We start from the raw sequence: 26,009 nt of genomic DNA, 5'->3' as shown, positions 1-26,009 counted from the left end.
CAATGGGGTGACGTCAGGCGCGGGGGAAACGAAATGAAAACAGCCGGCGCTCGCGCCCCCTCGAAATCGGCTTTCAACCGACCTTCATCCGCGTGAGCGCGCGCTCCCGGACATATGCCGCGAGTTTACGTAAGTGCGTGCGCGCACCACGGAGCCGCGCGCCGGTTTTTTCTCTCTCTCTCCTTCCCCACAGTCACAGTGACGGACGGCGCCGAGATCCTCAGGGGTCCCGAATTCATGTGACTTATTTATAATTAAATTTTAATTCCCCCCCCCCCTCCTCCTCCCTTCCCCAAGCTTTTATTTTTCTTTCCTCCTCCTCCTCCCTACTAATTTAAAGAAAAGCTTTGCCCGGCAATTATGGACAATAAGGCGTTCACCAAGGAGCTGGACGATTGGATCGAGCAGCTGAACGAGTGCAAGCAACTCAACGAGAACCAAGTGCGAACCCTGTGCGAGAAGGTGAGCGGGACGCGGGCAGCGCGAAGGAAATCCGGAGGCCCAAGGGCTTCTCCAGAGCCTCCACCGGCGTCTGTGTGAGGGGGGAGGGTGGGGGGGGGGTGCGAGCCGAAAGGTCGCGGCTGCGCTGCCAGATACTGCGCTCTCACCGATTCCGACTCCTCCTTCTCCCCCCCACCGGGTGGCGAGGCGCGGCGGCGCGCCGGTTCTGGCTGCCAAATAGTGAGACCGAGCCGCGGCACCGATCTCCCGGCTCCCCCCACCCCCCCTCCCGGCTCGCGGGTGGGACTTCCGGTCCGCCGCCGTTTCCGGTCATGAGGTGGGGGAGGGGAAGCTGGGCAGACACCCTTTTTTCCCCCCTTTCTCCCCCTCCCCCCCTTTCTCCCCCTCCCCCCCTTTCTCCCCCTCCCCCCCTTCCTCCCCCTCCCCCCCTTCCTCCCCCTCCCCCCCCTTCCTCCCCCTCCCCCCCCTTCCTCCCCCTCCCCCCCTTCCTCCCCCTCCCCCTCCCCCCCTTTCTCCCCCTCCCCCCCCCTTTCTCCCCCTCCCCCCCCTTTCTCCCCCTCCCCCCCTTTCTCCCCCTCCCCCCCTTTCTCCCCCTCCCCCCCTTTCTCCCCCTCCCCCCCTTTCTCCCCCTCCCCCCCTTTCTCCCCCTCCCCCCCTTTCTCCCCCCTCCCCCCCCTTTCTCCCCCTTTCTCCCTCTCCTCCTCCCCCTTTCTCCCCCTCCTCCTCCCCCTTTCTCCCCCTCCTCCTCCCCCTTTCTCCCCCTCCTCCTCCCCCTTTCTCCCCCTCTTTCCCCCCTTCATCCAGTCCCAATCCACTGTGTGGGCTACTTCTGTGTTCCTCATACCTGACACTTCGAAAGACGATTGCAGACATTTGCCTAGGTGCAATCACCTGTTGATTTTTTTTTCCCCCAAGGCCGTTTTCATCGAGACACAAGAAGGAGGCCACTCGGCCCATCGAGCCTGTGCTAGCTCTCTGTGGAACAACCTAGTCCATTCCACTTTTCCATTCTTATCCCCTGGGTCATGCAATATGGATATACAATAATGTTTATAATTTTGTTAGAATCATAAGATGGTGCAGTACAGAAGCAGGCCATTTGAGCCATTGTGCCTTTGCTGACTTATTGAAAGATCTATCCGATTAGTCCCCTGCTTTTTCCTTATCGCCCTGAAAATTTTAAAATGTATATCCATTTCCCTTTTGAAAGTTACTATTGATTATGCTTCCACTGTCCTTTAAATGTGGAGCATTGCAAATCATAAATTGCTGTGTAAAAACATTTCTCCTCATCTCCCTTCTGAGTCTTTTCCCATCTGGAATATTTCTGTTAAACCTCCCTTTAATCATCTCTATTCCAAGGAGAATAATACCAAATTCTCTGGTCTTCTCAAGTAACTGTAATCTCTCTCAATCCTGTTATCATTCTGGTAAATCTCCAAGGTCTTGGCATCCTTTTTAAAGTGTGGTGCCCAGAATTGGACCAAGTGCTCCAGCTAAGGCCAAAGCAGTGATTTAAAAGTTTAAGGGTTAACGCTAAAGCAAAATACTGCAGATGCTGGAAATCTGAAATAGAAATAGAAATACCGAGCCAGTCAGGCAGCATCTGGAGAGAGAAAGAGTTAACTTTTCAGGTTGATGACCTTTGCTGTCTTTTGCGTCATAGTTTCTTTACAATGAAGTGCACATTATTTGTGTAGTTTTCACATAATTTGCCCTATTAAATGGTTGGTAGAAAGTCAAATTGTTAGTTGGATGTTAATTTGCCTTTTGCTATGAAAGGTTATAATCAAGAATTTTGGTTGTAGTTGCCATATTTAGCAATATAAATCAATGTTCTTTTCATCTTGAGATTGAAATTTTAGTAATGAATGGAATGGAATTGCCATAGCTTAGAAGCCAAATCAGTGTAACTTTTCTAGTTTCCATTAAGCACCATGGAATTTTTTTAGACATCGTTTTTATTTGTTTTTGGTTTCTTGTTTTGCTGTTAATTGTTTCACCTCATTTTCCATCCACTGAATCACTCATTCATTCATTGGTGAAGATTTATGACAATAAACCTGACTATAAACTACAACTATTAAAGGAGAGGTGGGAAGGCAAAAATGTTAGTTGGACTTCAATGATAAATTGTCAAATTTTGTGCCATAGGAGCACATTACAGCATCAGAATCACAGAATTGTTATTAGTGGGGACTAAGTTGTGATATCCCATATCAAGCCCTTGCATGTGGCAAGAAACTCTATCCAATTAATCTGGGCTGGAATTGGACGCAGAGGTCAAAGGACAAATGTTTTAGCCAGACTAGATATTCTCAGACTTTTTGTCCAGGTGCTGTGAGAAACAGCCAAAGTGGTTTTCCCAGTTACTGTAACTCAAAACATGCAAATATTCGTGCCAATGTTGAAGTGAATGCGTTTTAGCACTGGATGGTAGGATGTTCTCCGGATTCTCTAGACGGTTATTTCTGTTGGATCAGTGCTTTCACTTCCCTGTATTTGCTTCATTGGTTTGGGTGGAGGTTTCATCCCTACTCCTTTTTGTTCCATTTGCTTCTCCTGGCTATGCACTCTTGCGAACCTGTGCTGGTACCTTCAATTGTAGGTAGTGTAAAGACTGGGATATTAGCCATATGAATAAGGATGTGCTTCTGCTCCATTGCTGTTTTATCTTTTATTGCACTTTTATTCAACAACTAAATTTGCTTTGCTGAACAATACAATTAGTCTTAACCAATGTGCAAAGCTTTTTTCTTAAGTTAAGTGTTTAAAGTACTTCGAGATTCCGGCTAAGTCACTTACTGTCTGTTGCCAAATCAATGGCTATGTAACCTTCCAGCCCTTTGCAGTCCTGTATTCGGAGTACTAGGAGTTATGTCATTGACGCGGTTCTTAAATCCCCTCCTCTGAGAAGACTTCCGACTGTATATTTGTGCTTGATAATAGACAATGGACAGAAAAACTAATCCCCCTCTCCGTTCAGCCTCACTGGGATGAGTATCCTGTCCTGTTGAAAATTGCAGGTACAAATTATCACTCCACTGTGCAGTGACATATATTGCTGTGTCTGTTTTTGCTCTGAAAAAGGATTGTACAGTTTCAAGTAAAGGACTGGGCAATGTCAGCACCAGATAAGCTTTTTTTTTGTCACAGAAGCTTAATCTTAATCTGTGTTTCTATGGACATTTATTTTGAAGAATGCTTTCTCACATTTATTGCCCCATGTTTTTACATTAAATTTATCCAAATAACCTGCAGTCAAAAAACAATTGCAGTAACATTTATGCATTGAGCACTGTAAATTCTCACTGATTGTTCAGTTTACTTGTCAATCATCCAGGATCTGTGATATGATATAGTACTGTAGGACAGGGTTGATGCCTATTTTTGATCTTTAAAGAATGTGTTTAGAGCCAGAAATTATAATCAGGAGAAACTGTAATGAAAAGCCTATATCTCAGAAGAAAATACTTTTCCTTGTTTGTGACCTTTAGTAGGAAAATACTCAATCCATTCAGAAGACTATAACTCGGCCTTGTTAACAGTTCAGTACCAGAAAGAAAATAACTCACTAAAGGTACAACACAATTCAAATAACGTCACGTTATTCTGGATATTTCTGATGTTGGAAATTGCTTTGTTGACTAACCCAGATAGCTGTTAAGCCAGAAGGCACTGTTTCTTGCTGTATCCTAGGTGTCGGGGGGTGGGGGGGGGGGGGGGGGGGTGGAAGGGGAGGTGGAGGGAGGGGGGGGGAGGGAAGAGGAAGGGGGGAGGGAAGAGGGAGGGGGGGGGAAGGTGGGGAGGGAAGAGGGAGGGGGGGGAAGGTGGGGAGGGAAGAGGGAGGGGGGAAGGTGGGGAGGGAAGAGGGAGGGGGGGAGGGAGGGAGAAATTGTGTAATAGAATAAAGAATAGGAATCACGATACAGACAGTAGAGCAGAGCATGATTATTAGCATCTCCCTGTTTCTTTAACTCCTAAAAGCTACCATCAGTTCTTTGAATCTGTTTAGGTGCATCTAAGGACCAATTTATTAAAAGAATTACAAACTACAGCTACTTTAACATGCCAATCTGTAAAATCTAGCTGGAGATGTATATATGCAGTAAAGCCATGTTGATTAGAAGAGTATATCAGTGTGTGTCAACACAAAAATTTGATTATCTTGCTTTGAACATTTTTGATTTTGGTTTGACTACATTGTTTTAGAAATGCTGCATTCCACTTCAAGCAAAAACAAGTTTAGTCAACTGTAGAGCAATGCCACCCACAATAACAGTTCCTGCAAAACCTACAATTTTATCAGTCATTTTTAAACAGCTATTTAAAGCTGAACACAAAGCGAAGTAGCAATTTTAGATTTTGTAATTACAGGGCTTGTAAGTCATAGCATTCTCAACCACTATGTGGTCCTTTTTATTTTATCTATTCAGAACACAGTATGAAATCGTCCCCCACTTCTTGCCTGAAACCTGGACAAACAGCATTTCTTAAAAACATGTTATGGCCAGCTGGAAGTCTTTAGAATAACCAGATCTTGCTAAATCCTGGGTAACATTAGGCAGCCAAATGAACCGTTAATTTGTTTACATTTTTCAGGAAACATGGTTTGCTTATGTCATTATTGACAGAACTGTTCAGTTGATTCCATGGAGCTGAATGTCTGATATAGTTGAAAGTTGAGTTCACTAATCCAGGAGTGGAGTGTGCTACCTGCCAGGACTAGCTAGGAAGATAATGCTTGATGTGACCAATTGTCCTTTCCAAAAGTGATGGGAGATGAAGGGGCCATGCAGGCTGAATGGTGACTGCAACATTGTTTGACAGCTGATCATGATAGAATAAACACAACTTTATTTTGGATACTAAAATTGGAATGAGTGAGCATTTGAGATATTGTACAGCCTAGTTAAACACCCTTGCCTGGTGCTGTTGCTGTGAAAATACCAGTATTTTTACATTTCAACATGTTATGCATGCATCTGTTCAAAGCAAATTAACATGCTGAATACATCAAACGAGGCAACAGTAGAATTATAGATTCATGTTCTATGAGGTGTATACCACAGAAAGACTAGGCTATGTTTTGTACAGAGTTTTTGATAGCTCTTATTTCATATTCATCTCTGGTATGATAGCCTGGTTGGAATGGCTCAAAGCCACTTTATTGATTGAATTGCTTAGGGGTGAAGCCAGAGTTGTGTGTAGAGTTTGAGTATTAAGAGGGTTGATGAAAATGGAGGCCAGTGGTGCAATATGTGTTTTTGGCTATACTCAAATTGATCCCCTCTCATATCTGTTGTAAATCAGGTAGCGCTCAACTATTCGTAGTTTAATTCATGTTGATCGAGTGGAACCTAAGAAAATTTATTCGCTGTGAAAAATTCTGATTGAATCTGGGATAAACTCCACCTCCAGAAGGATGACATCTGGCCTATCACTTTATAGCAGTGTCCAGAAATAAGAGAACAGCTTAATGGATCTTAAATAGACTTGGTGAACACTTTGAGGTCTATAGAATTGTTCGTTTAGAAGTTGGGGGTTAAAATTGCTAATTGATCTGCAAACCTCAGGGCTAGTAACCGGAAAAGTTGGCCAGTGATCTTGACTCTTCTGATAGCTATCCAGGCATCACTGGAATGTACGTCTTTGGATGTTGGATGAGGACTGGATCACAGACTTGGCTTCCTTCACAGAGTTCAAGCAGACTGCCAACACTTGTCTTATAAGCTCTCACATGAAAAATGATCACTTGGGTGAGGTAGTGGCTGACTGCTAGTACCTGAGTACCATGCCCCAAGAGAGTAAGACCTGAATTGGCCAAGATGGGTTAATTTCATTATCAGGTAAATTTTCTGTTTCTATACTGGGAGTGGAAGTTGGGGAACTAGCACTCTGTGTTCTCTCCCGTCTCTGATTGTAGCTCAAGGTCTTAAAGAGATTTAAACCTGAGCATGAGAATTTTAAACTAAAGGCCATGGTATCCAATGTAAGTCTACAAAGACAGGTGAGCGGAATACGATATGAGCAATAGAATTTTTGATAGCCTTAAGCTTACTAAGGATGGATGATTGGAGACCTGCCAGGAGAATATTAGAATAATCAAATCTTGAGGTGGCAAAAGAGGGTTTCAGCAGCAGATATACTAGGTCAGATGTGGATGATAAGGAGATGATGGAGGTGGTCTTTAAAACAAAGTGGATTTGGGGGTGGATGTTCAGTCCAGGGAAAATAGGAAGTATAATTTTGTTCAACCCAACACTGTCCTAAGTGGTGGGCTGGAATCTGTAGCAAGGCTATGAATTTTATTTTTCAACAAAGAACAGTGGTTTATGTTTAACAACTGTTTAGCTAGAGAAAATTGTAGTTCATCCAAAGCTGGATGTCAGGCAAGCGGTCTGACAGCACAGTCTCTGTGACTCAATGCCTTATCCAGCTGATCCATTGAGAGTGCATGACCTCAAGATGCTCCTGTCCCTGTGAATACCAGCAAGAAGTTTACATCCAATCTAAATGCAGTTAACTGATGTCATTCCGGGGCATATGGCCTCTTGCTTGCCAGTATTTTACTCTAATGTTTGGGTGCAGTACAAAATTTCACATGACCACCCTGATACTTCACTAAAATCTTAGTGACATATGGGCAATATGTGTTGAGCAGATCATTGTTTGTAAATAAAAGTATGGTGATTAGGACAATAGCTTTTCAAGCTCTGGATATTGGTCGTCAATCCAAATTAGGCTGTTGGGATGAAATCCCTTTGGTTTGCTGATGTCTCATGTCCAACAGCTGTGCTAAGTAAAGATTGGCACAACTTGGGCTTCTAGGAATTGGACTAAGCTATAGTATTTAACCCATCAAGTCTTCCCTGCCATCTTGTTCATGATAGCTCTTTCTTTCTACATGATAGCTCTTTCTTTCTAATTCCAAATCCCTGCCATTTCAGCCTTACCTTGGTGTAAATGGTAACCAGTATGGAAAACTAACTCCAGGACATTAAATTTAACTGTGATAACAGATTCACTAGTAAATTTTTAATTTAGAATGAACATAAGGAATGTTTTCTGGCTGGATGATCAGCATATGTAATGGAGAAATGTAGAGAAGAACCTTAATCCAAGTTATTTAATAAATAGCTGGACGCTGTGTTAGGTCTTTGTGGGCGAATGAGTTTAGTGCCATTCATCTATATCAGTCTTACAAAATGAGTTCGGGCAATCATCAACCTAAACCACCAATAATTTGCAACATTTCTCCTAGAAGCCTGTTTTTGGAAATAGAAAAATGGAAGGAGCATGTTCACTTAACATCTTCCTTCCACACCACACCCCTCTCCTGGCCTGATCTGTTGTGTTACCTTAGGGAGCTGCCCAGAAGTGACTAGCTCACTAGCCTGCCCTTTCATATCTCTTAGTTACACCCTTGCAGGATGCTATCATGATAACAGGAAGTGATAACAATAATTTAAAATACTATATCCCCAAATTATTTTTAAAATCCATTGCAGGTTCCAAAATGGCTATTTGTTGCCTGCTGCTGATTTGTAAGTTAAATGGGATTGGAGAAGTTACAACGTTGAGTCATCAGACTTGGTTAACTGTAGTTTATATTAGATGACAAGATGCTTTTATTGCTCCTGAATGCTGAGAAGTGAATGTATTTTTTTTTTATTCATTCATGGGATGTGGGCATCGCTGGCTAGACCAGCATGTACTGCCCATCCCTAATTGCCCTTGTTCAGAGGGCAGTTAAGAGTCAACCACATTGTTGTGGGCCTGGAGTCACTTAGGCCAGGCCAGGTAAGGATGGCAGATTTCCTTCCCTTAAGGACATAGTGAACCAGATGGGGTTTTACAATCAACAATGGTTTCATGGTCATCAGATTTTTTTTTTTAATACCAGATTTTCATTGAATTCAAATTTCACCAACTGCCGTGGTGGGATTCGAACCCCCAAGAGCATTATCCTGGGCCTCTAGAATACCAGTCCAGTGACAATAGCACTATGCCAATGCCTCCCCTCTTATGCCACCAATAGCTATATTTCCCCTTTTTAAAAAAAAATTGCTTGTTTGCTCAATTCCACAGAAGTAGAAATACAAATATATGAATTAGGATCAGTCCTAATTAGATCACTCAGCCCCTCGAGCCTGCTCTGCCATTCAATAAGATCATGGCTGATCTGATTTTAACCTCAACTCCACATTCCCACCTACCCCCGATAACCTTTCTCCTTCTTGCTTATCAAGAATCTACCTAGCTCTGCCTTAAAAATATTCAAGACTCTGCTTCTACCGCCTTTTGAGGAAGAGTTCCAAAGACTCCGTGCTCTCTGAGAGAGAAAATTTCTGCTCATCTCTGCCTTAAGTAGACTAAAAGATTAATAAGGAGGGAAAATTGGAGACCAAGAGAAAGTTAGCTAGAAATATAACAACAGATAGTAAGAGTTTCTATAGATATTTTAAAAAGAATAGAGTTAACAAAGTGAGTCTGGGAAATTAATAACGGAAAATAAGGAGGTGGCAAATGCATTGAATGGGTATTTTGCCTTGTTTTTAAACAGTGACCCTTAGTTCTAGATTCTCCCGCAAGAGGAAGCATCCTTTCCACATCCACCCTGTCAAGATACTTCAGAATCTTATATGTTTCAATCAAGTCACCTCTTACTCTCCTAAACTCCAGCAGATACAAGCCTAGCCTGTCCAACCTGTCCTCATAAGACAACCCTCCTATTCTGGGTATTAGTCTAGTAAACCTCTGAATTGCTTCCAACGCATTTACATCCTTCCTTAAATAAGGAAACCAATACTATACACAGTACTCCAGCTGTGGTCTCACCAATGCCCTGTATAACTGAAGCATAACCTTCCGACATATTTGTATTCAATTCCCCTTACAATAAACAATAACATTCTATTAACTTTCCTAATGACTTGCTGTACTTGCATGCTAACATCTTGTGATTCATACACAAGGACACCCAGATCCCTCTGCATCTCAGAGCTCTGCAATCTCTCACCATTTAGAAAATGTTTCTTTTTTATTCTTACTTACAAAATGGACAATTTCACATTTTCTCACGTTGTACTCCATTTGCCAGATCTTTGCTCACTCACTCAACCAATCTATAATCCCTTTGTAGCTCCCTTTTTGTCCTCTTCATAACTTGTTTTCCTACCCATCTATGCGTCATCAGCAAATGTAGCAACCATACCTTCGGTGCCTTCATCCAAATCATTTATGTAAATTGTAAAAAGCACTGATCCCTGTGGCACACCACTTGTTACATCATGCCAACCAGAAAATGACCCATTTATGCTACTCTGTTTGCTGTTAGCTAACCAATCTTCTATCCATGCCAATATGTTACCCCTACACCATGAGCTTTTATTTTTCACAATAGCCTTTGATGTGGCACCTTATCAAATGCCTTCTGAAAACCAAAGTACAGTACATCCATCATTTCCCCTTTATCCGTAGCACATGTTACTTCAAAGAACTCCAATAAATTGGGTAAACATGATTTCCCTGACACAAAACCATGTTGACTCTGCCTGATTACCTTGAATTTATCGAAGTGCCCTGCTATAAAGTCTTTAATAATAGCTTCTAACATTTTCACTATGACGGATGTTAAGCTAACCGGACTGTAGTTTCCTGCTTTCAGTCTCCCTCCCTTTTTGAATAAAATAATTACTTTCACTATTTTCAAATTTAATGGAACCTTCCCTGAATCTAGGGAATTTTGGAAAATTAATACCAAAGCATCAACTATCTCACTAGCCATTTCTTTTATGATGAAGTCCATCTGGCCACAGGGACTTGTCAGCCCTAAGCTAAACAATTTGTTCAGTACCACTTCCCTGGTGGTTGTAATTTTCTTGTGTTCCTCCCTCCCTTCCATTTCCTGATTTACAGCTATTGCTGGGATGTTGCTATTATCCTTTATAGTGAAGATTGATGCAAAATAACCTTTCAATGCATTTGCCATTTCATTTTCCATTAATTCCCCAGACTCACTTTCTATAGGACCAACACTCACTTTGTTAACTCTATTCTTTTAAAAATATTTAAAGAAACTTTTACTATCTGTTGTTGTATTTGTAGCTGATTTGCTCCTTGTTCTCCAATTTTCACTCCTTATTAATCTTTTAGTGATTCTTTTTCTGTTTTTGATATTCTGTCCAATCTTCCAACCTGCCACCCAGGCTTGCACGTTTGTATTCTTTTTCTTCAAATTTGATATTATTTTTAACTTATTAACCACGGATGGTGGGTCCTCCCCTTGGAGATTTTCTTTCTCATTGGAATGATCTATTTTGTGCATTCTGAAATATCCCTTTAATTACATCTTGCATAGTTTTCTAAACTCTCATTGGAATAGCAGGTTAGTTTGTGGTTCTTTGAGATGTGCTGGCTGAACTTTTTGTGTGGTGTAATAATTGTCCTAACATAAGACTGTTTTATAACTCATTATGTCTTAGTGACTTCAGTAAAATAAATTTCTCTTTTTTGCTTCCATAGGCTAAAGAAATTCTTACAAAAGAATCAAATGTGCAGGAGGTGCGATGTCCTGTCACAGTGTGTGGTGATGTCCATGGGCAGTTTCATGATCTCATGGAATTATTCAGAATTGGGGGCAAATCTCCAGATACCAATTACCTTTTCATGGGAGATTATGTTGACAGAGGTTATTACTCCGTTGAAACTGTCACACTACTTGTAGCATTAAAGGTATGATATTTCCTTTCCACACTGAGTGCTCTGCCTTATGTTATGCATTTTGCACTTAATGTTTCTCCAGTGAATGTTTACCGGGCGAAGTCCCATAGATTTGTTTGAAGTACTAACAAAACTTGATCAGATTCAGTTATACCTTGCTGAAGGAGATAGCTGAAGAGATAGTGGAGGCGTTAGTAGTGATCTTTCAGGAATCACTGGAGTCAAGGAGGGTCCTAGAGGACTGGAAAATTGCTAATGTAACCCCCCTGTTTAAGAAGGGAGTGAGGCAAAAGGCGGGAAATTACAGGCCGATTAGCCTGACCTCGGTCGTTGGTAAGATTTTAGAGTCCATTATTAAGGATGAGATTTCAGAATACTTGGAAGTGCATGGTAAAATAGGGCAAAGTCAGCATGGTTTCATCAAGGGGAGGTCATGCCTGACAAATCTGTTAGAAATTTTTGATGAGGTAACGAGTAGGTTAGACAATGGAGAGCCAATGGATGTTATCTACTTGGACTTCCAGAAGGCCTTTGACAAGGTGCTGCACAGGAGGCTGCTCAGTAAGATAAGAGCCCATGGTGTTAGAGGCAAGGTACTAGCATGGATAGAAGATCGGCTGTTTGGCAGGAGGCAGAGAATGGGGATAAGGGGGTCCTTCTCAGGATGGCAGCCGGTGACTAGTGGAGTTCCGCAGGGGTCAGTGTTGGGACAACTTTTCACTTTATACATTAATGATCTAGATGAAGGAACTGAGGGCATCCTGGCTAAGTTTGCAGATGATACAAAGATAGGTGGAGGGACAGGTAGTATTGAGGAGGTGGGGAGGCTGCAGAAGGATTTGGACAGGTTAGGAGAATGGGCAAAGAAGTGGCAGATGGAATACAATGTGGGGAAGTGTGAGATCATGCACTTTGGTAGGAAGAATAGAGGCATAGAATATTTTCTAAATGGGGAGAGAATTCAGAAATCTGGAGTGCAAAGGGACTTGGGAGTCCTCGTCCAGGATTCTCTTAAGATTAACTTGCAGGTTGACGCGGTAGTTAGGAAGGCAAATGCAATGTTGGCATTTATTTTGAGAGGTCTAGAATATAAAAGCAGGGATGTGCTGCTGAGACTTTATAAGGCTCTGGTCAGACCACATTTAGAATATTGTGAGCAATTTTGGGACCCGTATCTCAGGAAGGATGTTCTGGCCTTGGAGATGGTCCAGAGGAGGTTCACAAGAATGATCCCAGGAATGAAAGGCTTAACATATGAGGAACATTTGAGGACTCTGGGTCTATACTCGATGGAATTTAGAAGGATGAGGGGGGATCTGATTGAAACTTACAGAATACTGAAAGGCCTGGATAGAGTGGACATGGGGAAGATGTTTTCATTAGTAGGAGAGACTAGGACCGAGGGCACAACCTCAGAGTAAAGGGAAGACCTTTTAGAACAGAGATGAGGAGAAACTTTTTTAGCCGGAGTGGTGAATTTATGGAATTCATTGCCACAGAAGGCTGTGGAGGCCAGGTCATTGAGTGTATTTAAGACCGAGATAGATAGGTTCTTGATTGGTAAGGGGATCAAAGGTTATGGGGAGAAGGCGGGAGAATGGGGTTGAGAAACCTATCAGCTATGATTGAATGGCAGAGTAGACTTGATGGGCCGAATGGCCTAATTTCTGCTCTTATGTCTTATAGTCTTGCTCTGACATCTAGCTGTTGGGAACATGGCTGAAAATTAATTGCATTTCTTTAAACACAGGTTCGTTATCGGGAACGTATCACAATATTGCGAGGGAACCATGAAAGCAGACAGATCACACAAGTATATGGGTTTTATGATGAATGCCTAAGGAAATATGGAAATGCTAGTGTTTGGAAGTACTTTACAGACCTGTTTGATTATCTCCCTTTGACAGCCTTAGTGGATGGTCAAGTGAGTAAAATGTGTTCTTATTTATTTCCCTTTTTCATAAGGTTTCATGAAGTGGTTTCCATGTTTTCAAAGCCTACTCAGTGGTCTGACTTGAAGCTTTTACTTTGAGAATGCTGTGATTATCTGATGTGCTTTTCTGCTACTGTCAATAGCATGTCAAATACAAAAGTCTCAGTCTGCATAATTCCAATGGCATACCTTTTCAAGGGAGTCTGGAGACCTGCCGAAAGGTTAGATGTCTCCTGTCCTTGTAATTAACCATGGGAGCCAGTTCAGTACATCTGTCTGGTTTACCAGTGTGGTTGACTCTTAATGCCTGCTGAACAAGGGCAATTAGAGATAGGCAATAAATGCTGGCCTAGCCAGCAATGCCCACATTTCATGGACGAATAAAAAAAAACCTCTTAAAGTGCTTCTCAATGTTAAATGATATGTTTTATCCTAACCATTTTTAATAGAGTAAATAGTTACCAACTGTTCTGATGTATCTAGTGATTAAGCAATACGCACAGACATACAATTTTGGAGCAGGAGTAGACCATTTGGCCCCTCAAGCCTGCTCTGCCATTCAGTAAGATCATGGCTGATGGGATTGTGGCCTCAACTTCACATTCGCTTATCCCCAATACCCTGTGACTCTCTTGTAGCAGTTTAATTCCTAGGAAGGGTGCACATGATTGCTTTCAGAAGAAAACTGTTCTGGTAAGCCCTTTATTCGCTTTAGAGTGGGTGAATTTGTCATATGTATTCGTTATAATTCAGATTTAGGTAACTTAATCCCTTCAAGACACTTCGTAGATGCTTAATTAGATAAATAGGTGCAAAGCCAAAAGAGATACTGGAAAGGGCTTGATCCAGGGGTTGGGTTTTAAGAACTGTCCTTTTAGAGGAGAGGAGGAGAGGTTTAGGGAGGGAATTCCAGAGTGTGAACCTAGACAGCTGAAGGTGCGACAGGAGACCAAGGGTGTCTCAAGTGGGGAGTGCCGGAGAGGGGAGGGGAGCATGGTCATGGGCTGTTACAGAGAGGAGCAAGCCCATAAAGGGATTTAAACACTAGGATCTGAATTTTAAATTAAGATAATGTAGGTTGCAAGAACAGGTGATGTGAGCAGGATTTGGTGCCGCATAGGTTATGGACAGCAAAGTTTTTTGCTGATTTCAAAGATTGGAAGCTGGATGATGGACCTTGGAATATTTGAATCTGGGTGAAGGTTTTAGCAGCATATGAACAGAAGAAAGCAATGCTATAGAGGTGGAAGTAGGTGCCCTAATTGGAGGCATTCATGCATGGTGGTGTGACGAAGAGAGGGTATAGATTTAGGAGATTTCATTCAAGTAGTGGACAGCAAAATAACCAGCGCAATATCCTGAATTGGTAGGTTTATGTGCACAAGTAAATGCAACTAGAGGTTCTCCTGAATATCATATAGGCTCGGAGTTGTCTTAGGAAACAGCGCCCAACTCCCATTTCCAATTGGTGAATAAATCAGCTCAGAAGCTTCGCTATTCCTGGAACTTGCTTGTGTTCCAGTAGACATTGTAAATCTAGGAAGGATTAAAAAGGACAGTTAGAAGACAAGCTGTTAATTTTTTTGATTTATTTCAAACTTTCATTCAAAATTAATTAAATGAGTAGGATTTGGGAAGAGCATTTCATTCTACAATCTTTAAAGGAAATTAAGGCTGTGTATGTAATATATCTTGTATTTTTGGAAGTTTTTATTTTACAGCTCTGGGATTTTTCAACATACCTTTTTCACATGAATACAGTACTGTGCTCACCTATTGATAATTTGGTGTCCACAGATTTTCTGTCTGCATGGCGGCCTCTCTCCATCCATAGATACATTGGATCATATTCGAGCCTTGGATCGTCTACAAGAGGTGCCTCACGAGGTGAGTTCCTGCTGTTTGGTTGCCATCGATGCCATAGTTTTATTTTCAAATGGGTGCAAGAAATGGAAATGTCAGAGTCCTTTGGGTTCAGAAATGGTTAACAAATGATTCACCCTCATTGTCTTTGGTCCAGTGTTGACAGCATACAATTGTAATAGATGGCAACATTCACTTCTATAGTAAGTGCTGAAAAGTCTGACTTGACAGTGCTACTTTTTTGGAGGAAAGGGAAGGGCAATCATGGTGTTCTCTGGAATGTTGCAAACTCTGTTGCAGTGTGTCTGCTGCTGTATAGTGTTCTATTTTATATTGTGTTCTCTGGGAAGTTAAACTCTAAATGCATACATCTGTTTCACTTTTAGCAGTTTATTGAATTAGGCCATATCGAATTGCCATCTGCTTTTCTTTTGCAGTCTTGTGAGCTATTTGTTTGGATCTGTTTTAATTCCCTTCATAACTTTGGAACCAAGTAGGTGAGAGCCTCAAGGCCTCTGACTTCTAAAGAAAATAAGCCAATTCTCTTTAACTTTTCTCATAATGTAACTTCCTGATAATTAGGTCATCCTTGTTACTCATGTCTATGCTTTCAAAGGCAGTAAAATCTCTTTGATTTGGTGGCCAAGACTATACACCATGCTGCAAAATAGGGTCTGACCAATATTTTGCCCAGCAGCAACACAACCTCTCTTTTTGATGTATACACCTTCCCTCAGTAGAAGTAACTAGCTATTAATGAGAACTTCATTAATGTCTATGCTATCTCTGACATATACACAACTCTTGGCTGGTAAACTGCATGACTATTTCATTTACATGTTTGATTCCTTGTTATTACCTAGACTTGTACTGAATTCTATGCATCTATATGAGCTCAGTCATCAAAAAAATGAGTTGGGTTGCTTTGTACAAACATATAAATTAGGAGCAGGAGTAGGCCGTTTGGTCCTCAAGCCTGCTGTACCATTTGATAAGATTGTGGCCTCTACTTTCCTGACTACCCCCTATATGCTTTTGACTCTCTCTTATCAATCAAGAATCTATCTTACTCAGCCTTAAAAATATTCAATGACCCTGCCTCCATAGTTCTCTGGGGAGGAGAATTCCACAGACTAACAACCTTCTGAAAGAAAAAAATTCTCCTCATCTGCATCTTAAATGAGAAACTCCTTATTTTAAAACGGTGCCTCCTAATTCTAGTCTCTCTCAAGGGGAAATATCCTCTCAGCATCTGCCCTATCAAGTCCCCTCATGATCTTGCGTGTTTCAACAAAATCACCACTCATTCTTCTAAACAACAAAGATACAGGTCAACCTTTCCTCATAAGATAACTCTTTCATCCTCTGAATCAGTCAAGTGAACCTTCTCTGAACTGCTTTTAATGCAGTTATATCTTTTCTTAAATAAGGAGGCCAAAACTGTACACAGTACTCCAGATGTGATCTCAACAATGCCCTGTAGCAAAACCTCCCTACTTTTTTTTCCATTCCCCTTGCAATAAACAACAATATTCCATTTACCTTCCCAATCACTTTCTGTACCTGCATACTAACCTTTCGTGATTCATGTACCAGGACACCCAGATCCCTCTGCACCTCAGAATTATGCAATCTCTGTCCATGTAAATATACTGCTTTTCTATTCTTCTTTCCAAAGTGGATAAGTTCACATTTTCCCACACCCCACCTGCCAAATTTTTGCCCAGTCACTTAACCTATCTAAATCTTTTTGTATATGCTTTATGTCCTGATCACAATTTATTTTCCTACCTACTTTTGTGTCATCAGCAAATTTAGCAACTATACCTTCAGTCCCTTCATCCAAGTCATTGATATAGACTGTAAATAGTTGAGGCCCCAGCCCTGATCCCGGTGGCACTCCACTCATCACATCTTGCCAACATGAAAATGACCCATTTATCCCTACTCTGTTTCCTTTTCGCTAACCAATCTTCTGTCTATGATAATATGTTACCCCCTACACCATGAGCTCTTATTTTCAGTAGTAACCTTTGATGTGGCACCTTATCAAATATCTTTTGGAAATCCAAAACACTAAATATACAGGTTCTCCTTGATCTGCGTTACTTGTCACATGCTCAAAGAACTCTATTAAATTAGTCAAACATGATTTCCATTTCACAAAACCATGTTGACTCTGCCTTTTTGCTTTAACATTTTCTAAGTGCCCTGCTATAGCCTCCTTAATAATCGATTCTAGCATTTTTCCTATGACAAATGTTAGGCTAATTTTTCTTTATTCTTTCATGGGATATGCGCGTTGCTGGCTAGGGAAGCATTTATATTACCCATCCCTAATTGCCCTTGAGAAGGTGGTGGTGAGCTGCCTTCTTGAACTGCTGCAGTCTATGTGGTGTAGGTACACCCACAGTGCTGTTGGGGAGTGAGTTCCAGGATTTTGACCCAGTGACAGTGAAGGAATGGCGATTTAGTTCTGAAATCAGGGTGGTGAGTGGCCTTGGAGGGGAACTTGCAGGTGGTGGTGTTCCATGCGTCTGCTGTCCTTGTCCTTCTAAGCGGTAGAGGTCATGAGTTTGGAAGGTGCTGTTGTAGGAGCCTTCGTGAGTTGTTGCATTGTATCTTATAGATGGTACACACTGATGCCACTGCCTTGGTGGTGGAGGGAGTGGATGTTGAAGGTGTTGGATGGTGTGCCAATCAAGCGGGCTGCTTTGTGCTGGATGGTGTCAAGCCAAAGAAGTATTCAACATTCTGAGGGGTATGGACAAGGTAAATAGTGAGAGATTGTTCCCATTCAAGAAACCAAGAGATAGACGGTACAGATTCAAAATAATTAGCAAAAAGAGCAAAAGTGAGGTAAGGAAAATATTTTTCACCCTGAGGGTGGTTGGAGTCTGGAACGAACTTCCTGAGGGTGGTGCAGGCAGGTTTGATCAAGAGATTCAAAAGGGAGTTGGATTGCTATCTGAAAAGAGACAATGTGCAAGATTATGGGGATAAGGCAGGGGAGTGGGACTAGGTAGAATGCTCTTTTGGATAGCCAATGCAGACTCGATGGGCTGAATGGACTCCTTCTGCACTGTAAATTTTCTGTGATTTCTGAGCTTCTCAAGTGTTATCAGACCTGCACTCATCCACACAAGTGAAGAGTATTCCATCACACTCCTGACTTGTGCCTTGTAGATGGTGGACAGGCTTTGGGGAGTCAGGAGGTGAGTTACTCTGCACAGAATTCCCATCCTCTGACCTGCTCTTGTAACTACAGTATTTATATGGCTGGTCCGGTTCAGTTTCTCGGCAAAGGTAACTCCCCAGGATGTTGATAATGGAGGAATTCAGCGATGATAATGCCATTGAATGTGAAGGGGGGATGGTTGGATTCTCTCTTATTGGAGATGGTAATTGCCTGGCATTGTGTAGCACAAATGTTACTTGCCACTTGTCAGCCCAAGTCTGGATGTTATCCAGGTCTTGCTGCAAATGGGCATGGACTGCTTCAGTATCTGAGGAGTTGCAAATGGCACCGACCTTGTGCAATCATTAGTGAACATCCCCATTTCTGACCTTAAGATGGAAGGAAGGTCATTGATGAAGCAGCTGAAGATGGTTGGGCCTAGGACACTACCCTGAGGAACTCCTGCAGTGATGTCCTGGGACTGAGATGACTGATCTCCAACAACCACAACATCTTTCTTTGCGCTAGGTTTGACTTCAATCAGTGGAGAGTTTTCCCTCTGTAGTTTACCCCACTGGCCTGTAGTTTCCTGCATTCTGTCTCCCTCTTTTCTTGAATGGAGGAATTACATTCCTTATTTTCTAATCTGATGGGATCTTTCCAGAATCTAGGGAATTTTGTAAAATTACAACCAATGCATTTACTATTTCCGCAGACACTTCTTTTAAGACCTTAGGATTAATCCAGCAGGTCCTGGAGACTGGTCAGCTTTTAGTTCTAATAGTTTTCTCAGTACCCTTTCCCTGGTGATTGTAATTAAGTTTCTCCATCCCTTTCACCTCTTGATTTAGAAGTATTTCTCGTTATTGTTCCTCGTGATTTGACCTTCCTTCACTTCGCTGTCATCTTCAAATTTGGGAAATTTGCTTAATATGCCTTTGTTCTAATTACTAATAGATGTTAAAAGTACCAAGGATCCCAAGCCAGACCACTGAAGTTTCTTTTGTCAAGCCTGAAGGGTCCGGGGTGTACTATTGAAGAAGAGCTGGCCCTCTTCTCCTTAGCAGTGCTGATGCTCTGCTAGTGCCTTTTTTTCTATGATTCTTTTTGTGTTTAACTTTTGATTCAGTATATTCCATTCCATCCCTCCCTCCTTTTCCGAAAGCATTGACTCATTTGTTGGCATGCACTTCCATGTGTACTGTGCAGTACTTCCCCCAAATGGCCATTATACACATGTCATTGTCTAGCTTTTTAACTTGTGTTCATTGTCTATGCATGATGCCCATACTCTTCCAACAGCTTCCTGGATAGAGGTCATTATGTATAGGGATGATGGTCTCTCTAACTCAGAGGCATTGAAGTCAACTGTAGAACTGCAATGCCACCCTAAGATCGGCTAACTCGGCACAGCCTAAGAATTGCACTTGTGATCTTGCTAGGTATGGCTCACTACTTGATGTCTTTACCAACTGAGCAATCGGAGAGCTTTAAAATTAATCGTTTTCAACTTGTCACTCGTGATGTGAAAACTGCTTTATGTGTGTAATATACTTGAAATGTAATCTGAAGTGAATGTATTTTTGCATTTAATTTTATCTTATTTATTGTTTTAAGATACAAGTTTAAAACTGTCGTTTTATTAGCAAGCTGCTCAGTGAAGAGCAAATGTGTGTATTGTGAGCAAGATTTTATAAAGACTTGTGTAGCTGTATGAGTCCTGTTACATTCTATTCAATCAGGGTCCAATGTGTGATTTGTTGTGGTCGGATCCTGATGATCGTGGCGGTTGGGGGATTTCTCCACGTGGTGCTGGATACACTTTTGGACAAGATATTTCTGAAACTTTTAACCATGCAAATGGACTTACTCTGGTGTCTCGAGCTCATCAGCTTGTAATGGAGGTAAGGGAAACTACACCTAAACTACAATTACACTGTCACTTAAATGGAGCATGAAACAATTCAACCTGTAGCTCCAAGATTTAAGTAGGTCAACATTGGGCAAAATCTTCTGCCTGTCGGGCACGGGCGGGCGTGGAACCAATTGCCGCCCGTGATTGGCTGTGCTCCACTATTTTACATGGGTGGGCCAATTAAGGCCCGCCCAGCGTGACGTGCGCCCAGTAGGGCTCAGTGCTACCTGTGCGGGCAGGAGGAAGGAGTGTCGGAGCCTGCATTCCTTTGCTCACGCGTGCAAAAGAACATCGAAATCTCCCTGAGGCACGGAGCTGTCTCAGGGTGAATTTTAATAAAGTAAAAAATCACTTACACATTTCCCCGCATATGACAGTGCCACATGAGCTGGGACATGTTTATGAAATGAGCAAAATTTATTGATTGATTTAATAAAACCTTCATGAAACCTCATCCCGCCCGTGAATGAGGTTTCATGAAAAACGCGAAGGCTGCTTGACTCTTTGCCTGCCTGCCAACCTTAAGGTTGGACGAGCAGCATTAAGAATTAGTTTAATTGGTGTATTAATGGCCTTAACAGGCCTTTGAAAGTTTGGTGGGCGTGCAGCCTCCTCCGGCACATGCCTGCTGAATGAAAGATCTGAATGATGCGCAGTGGTGTTGGGGCGGACACCCGATGTCACCGCATGTCATCTTTAACGTAGGTGTGCGGGGCCCGCCCCCGAACGCCGAACAGACAATTCTCTCCATTATGTTTATACTGTTTCCCCCTCAAACCTCTGGTTTAAAAAAGAATCCTTTCCAGAACTCGCCTATTTCAATATAGGCTTGCTCTAAAACCATGTAAAGTGGAAACTGATAATTGCCCTGGTAATTTAACTGCAGCTAATCTGGTTTTGTATCAAATCTGAAATCATAGGAATTGTGCCAACTAAGCATCAAACCATTATTTAAAAAAGAGAGTGGCTATACTTGGCTGATAAAGGTACATATGTTCAATATTTTCCATTTTTTATCCTGCCTTCTGAATGTTCTGTTTTAGAATTAATTTAAAGTTGGGCTAATACCTAAAGTGGTCTCACAAACCAAGAGGAGCACAGTCCTGTAGCAGCTGCTGAAAATTCATAAAAGCAAAATAAATAACTTGGAAGTGTTGTGGGCAGATAATCAACCAGGGAACTCATGATGTACCAAATTCCAGTCACCCTTGTGGCTAAAGTTTATGGATTCTGAACACCTTGTTAATCCAGGCTGCCCATGAAATGCAACAATATGAATAAGTACATTTTAAGAATGTTAAAATAGTTAGTGGTTTCTGTAGTCCTCGGTCAACTTGCTTAATGCTCCAGAATTAGTATTGAATTTAGGAAGACATTACAATCTCTGTAGAGACATGTGACTTTTAGAACCTAATCCAATTTCCTAGTTATTAACTGAAAAAAACAAAGGGAAAGGAAAACAACTTTTACTGACAAAAGAAAACAAGCGTTATTAACTTAACATTTTATCTCATAACTTACGCTTTAAATCAAAATTCCAAACAGAACTCTCCCCGTTCTACTTTTAATTTCAACCGAGAGCTCTTTTTATGTTACAGTTCCTTGAGTGTATTCAGATCTCCTGGAACCAAACTAACGTGTGTCTCAGCTCCCAAGAATTTATTGTGATTTTTCTCCTTTTCCCAGTTATCTTCCAGGCTGAGGGGTTTCTTGGGGATTCTTCCACCAGCATCCAGCTAGGTGAATCCTCCAGCCCTATTTCAACACGTCATGAATTTGAGCCTGAGCATAAGCCCCACAAGCATCCTTGCGTAGTGACTCCAAATCATAAACACACCTGGTTCTTGATGGCCCTCTACTCCTTGTTCTGGCTGTTGGTACATCAGAGGGAGAATCTACCAAAACAACAACAACAACAACAAAAAGTTCCTAACCACCCACAGCATGTCTCCATGGCAAGTGACACTTGGCCTGTTCCCAGATAGAAATGCAAATTAATTTAGTATAAAAGGATACTTTAAAAACTTTTTTCCTTTGTTTAGCAGGTACCTTCAAACCTTTCTTTGGTTTGGGGAAATTACATGAATAATTTAAACCCACTGGTTTACACCTTAACTTCAAACTTTCTCCCAAGATGCTGACACATAGCCCATCTCCTCAAGAGATATTCAGAGACCACTATAATCCCAGGTGTGAATATATCTCTCTGTACCATCTCTCAACACAATAAGACTTCCCCTTTAATCTGTAACTCCAGGCCTATCTGATTAGCTATCCAGACCAAGCTTTCTTGCACCTATCCTACATTTAAAAGTTACAGTTTCCAAAATAAAAAATAATCCATAAGCTATTTGTAACAAAGAAGAAATGGCTTCTTTCATTAGATAGCAAAACCAGTTGCTATTATTGAACAGTACATGGATTCTTCATGGACTGTATAACCCACTGTGTATTAATACTGGTTCTGCTATTGACCAATTGTCAAATCTAAATATGGATTTGTTTAATAACTTAAACCATGAAGAAAAGCAGTTGAGATTTAAGGGAGAAGAATATGCTTCCTTTAGATTTTTGAAGTCTTTTAATAAACTGAATTTCTTGTGCAATGTACATAATGCAAAGCATTGATGGTTAAGACCAAGGAATCCATCTGCACGTTCTGCTAAAGTAGTGCCTGTATATGGGAAAAGTAAGCTGCATCTGTCTGGTAATAGCAAACTATTTTCAACATATGGAGCTCATTCTTCTAAACCTGAGGCAGTTACAAGTATTCTCATAATGCAGTGTAATTTAGATGGCTTATTTAGATTCATTACCATTTGCAAGAGGTACCCTGTCTGATCCTGGTATTCTATGGAAAGTTAGCCAAATTGTTTGTAAAAAAAAAAAAAAACAGCCCCTCTGGTGCCCTCTATCATACTTTATATACATAACCTAGTTTGACAAACAGATGAATTATTATCCTGGGACTCTTAAGGATCCACTGGATCACTCTGGTACTGTACCGGAAGAGCTTTAGTGAGATTACTCTGAGCATTTTAATGGGGTATTTTATTGCATCATTTCCATGAGGAGTAAGGATTTTTTTTAGCAAGATGTTAAAGATCTTCCAATTGTTTGATCCCAGGGATACAACTGGTGCCATGATCGAAATGTGGTAACGATATTCAGTGCTCCAAATTATTGTTATCGCTGTGGTAATCAAGCTGCTATTATGGAGCTAGATGACACGCTGAAGTATTCTTTGTAAGTATAATTAAATTAAAGTTTAAGGATATTTTAACATAAATACATTGTTTCAGATTGCATTCATTAAAAAAAACTTGTCCAGTTTCAGCAAAAGGCTAAAAATTGTTTGGGTTGAAGGTGATAGACTTACATTCCCATCTTTCAGCGCTAGATTTAACTTGTTCATATAGTAAAAGTTTCCCACTTTTGTATCTGGTAACTGGGGCAACCCCATGAGCCCTGTAGATATTTGTGCAAAACATCAAATAAAAATGGGCACAGTGGCCCAAGGATGTGGCCCACTCATGGGAAAGTAACTGTCATCGATGTGATGCAGGTTCAAGTTCTCATGTTGGATCAACACCAGACATGCCCAGGACTTATCCTGAGAAGGATGGAGAGAGAGAATGCATTGAATCACCTTTAGTTCCATTGCACCACTAAGCAACTAATGACATAATATGAAGGGGAAAGTAGGAATAACTTACCGCTTGTTTTTGACTGGGGAGCGTCTAATGAGAAGAGGTGCATAAATGCTGGATACAAATTATTCTGTTCTCTCCCTCCTCCCTTTCTCTTCCTTCACTTTTCTGCTCTCCAAAAGATTCATTAGCCCAACTACTATCCATTTTTAAAAAGTCTTGATGGCTGACTTGTGCTAGGTTGCAGTTCCCCAGGTGTTGGCTGCTTGCAGTACCTTGCCCCAGGTACTGGATCAGGTGCTCTGGCTAATCTTTGACTTCTGTAGTCTAAGACTACTGAAACCAAATGGATCATCTATTCTGCTGTTCCAACGCAAATTAGCAGTTTGGTGCTTTTTAGCTCAGACTGACAGCCTGTGTCTTCATTTCTTTAATAATTTTTGAATAACTCTTCTCCTTTCCAACATTTGTGAATGGTTTTTAATGTGTCTTCATCTCATGACTTGAAACCTTGTGAAGGGAAATCAACTTATTTGTCTAATTTAGGGTTATTGACTCTGGCAGTTTATAAATATATTATTAAACTAGGTTATAATCTTCAGGTTTGTGGAACTTTAATTAACAGCACTACTTATTTAAAAATAAAACTATGTAAATACAGGTGCTCTGACTTTGCTGTCCTTATACTTAAAATCTTTTGAAGCTGCTGAGCATCTTCTGACCAGGAGGTCTAGTCTACAGGGTACAGTTGTGCTCAGAAGTGAAATAATTAATAGTGTCTTTACTAATCACCAGCAATTTAAACTCAGGTGTTTTAAAATAGTTAACATTGACTTCTAGAACGCTGCTACAACACAATATCTAACTTAAAATAGACCGCTTGGGTTGTTTGATTTTATTTTTAGTACACCTTCCTTGCTGGCCCTATACTATTTTAGAAACCCTCCTCCTTGTTTTTTGTACATTGTACGTTTGTGACTTTAGTTTTAGAATTGCTTTCTTTTCTTGTAAGATGACCTTCACTTTGTTATTTTGGTGAGTTGAATGTTGCAGACTGACCAAGCCAAGATTTCATTGCAGAACTTTCTTGACTAGAGACTTTAATGTAAAATAGACTTCTAATTTTCAACTTTCATTCAAATTAATATGTGAAGCATGTGAAACATTAACTTTTTTTTAAGACCAACAAAAGCACTTTAGAAGAGCAGCAGATATTTAAGTGGCTACCTTTTTCCTGTTCTAAGCCTATTTGATGCAAAATAGTAAGTTTGTACATTGGTGCCTTTTAATATTCTTTGGTTCATGTATTAAGTGCAACTCCTTTCCTCTCAGCCTTCAGTTTGATCCAGCGCCTCGCCGTGGGGAGCCTCATGTCACTCGTCGTACTCCAGATTATTTCCTGTAAAGAGTTCTTAATTGTACACTATAACCACGCCAGCAGGTCACCTGCTACAGAAAAAGCAACAATAATTTAAATGTTTTTCTAAAATTACTCCTGTTTGTCACAACTTAATAGCATTAAACACGGACCAAATGTGCCATACTGAAGGTAGTCCTATGCCTGGAGCATTGAGCACAATTTAATAGAGATTATTATCTCTGTTTTGTTTCAGTATGGAAAATATGATATTCAATCCCAACAGTCAGGTTTTGCCTGCTGTTCCTTGTCATTTTGTTTAACCCAGAGACTGAAATATTGATGTACAAATCTATAATAAATCGGTCCAAATGCAATAGTCATGACATTTTTAGTTGTAGTTTTATCAGGCATGTATTGCTTTCCAGTCCTTTTTTTGTTTTCCAAGAGGCACACAACACCTAGTCTGAATGTATGCTACGAACGCTTGAAGGGGACTCGCAATGCCCCTTCTGGAGTGTTTGAGAAAATGTCCCTTTTCAATGTTTGAATCATTGTTCTGTGTTACTGTACTTTTTTCTGTATATATTTGGCATAAAAGTGCTTGCAACTTAACTTGGTGTATTTGAACAATAAACTACTTCAAATAACAGTCACTGGGTTTCCGTAAAATAATTTAGGTAATTAAATGAAAATTTGTAGCTTCTCTACAACTGAACTTAAATCACAGTTGTTATGAGCAAATATGCGCAAACTTTCTTAAGTCTTGTTTAATTTTTTCACTTAGATTTTCTTCTTCCTCTAATAAAATACAAAACTTGAACCTTTGACTGGTTAATGTGGTCTCATCCATTCTTTCCGAGACATTTTACATCTTGATATCTACAAGCAGTTTTTTTAAAATCATAGGTTCCTTCCAAAACTTC

General features: G+C 41.0%; 1 protein-coding gene across 3 annotated transcripts; it reads left to right on the top strand.

Annotated features, from left to right (window-relative positions):
• Positions 1-25,735, top strand: ppp2cb (protein phosphatase 2, catalytic subunit, beta isozyme). Of its 3 annotated transcripts, none has more exons than XM_041185234.1 (7): positions 5-462; positions 10,990-11,199; positions 12,938-13,111; positions 14,918-15,007; positions 19,904-20,065; positions 23,204-23,322; positions 25,059-25,735. In XM_041185234.1, exons 1-7 carry the CDS (start codon positions 361-363, stop codon positions 25,129-25,131), a joined length of 930 nt encoding a protein of 309 aa, XP_041041168.1. In that variant the 5' UTR covers positions 5-360; the 3' UTR covers positions 25,132-25,735. The 3 variants fall into 3 exon arrangements, with proteins under 3 accessions (XP_041041170.1, XP_041041168.1, XP_041041179.1); XM_041185245.1 differs by lacking the exon at positions 5-462 and adding an exon at positions 4,024-4,042; XM_041185236.1 differs by lacking the exons at positions 23,204-23,322; positions 25,059-25,735 and adding an exon at positions 21,763-22,407 and having other exon boundaries at positions 1-462.
• The last annotated feature ends 274 nt before the right edge of the window (positions 25,736-26,009 follow it).

Source organism: Carcharodon carcharias, chromosome 1 (genome assembly GCF_017639515.1).
Source record: "Carcharodon carcharias isolate sCarCar2 chromosome 1, sCarCar2.pri, whole genome shotgun sequence".
Lineage (NCBI taxonomy): Eukaryota > Metazoa > Chordata > Chondrichthyes > Lamniformes > Lamnidae > Carcharodon > Carcharodon carcharias.
The sequence above is the reverse complement of the archived record's forward strand: the minus strand, read 5'-3'. Positions and strand labels throughout refer to the sequence as shown.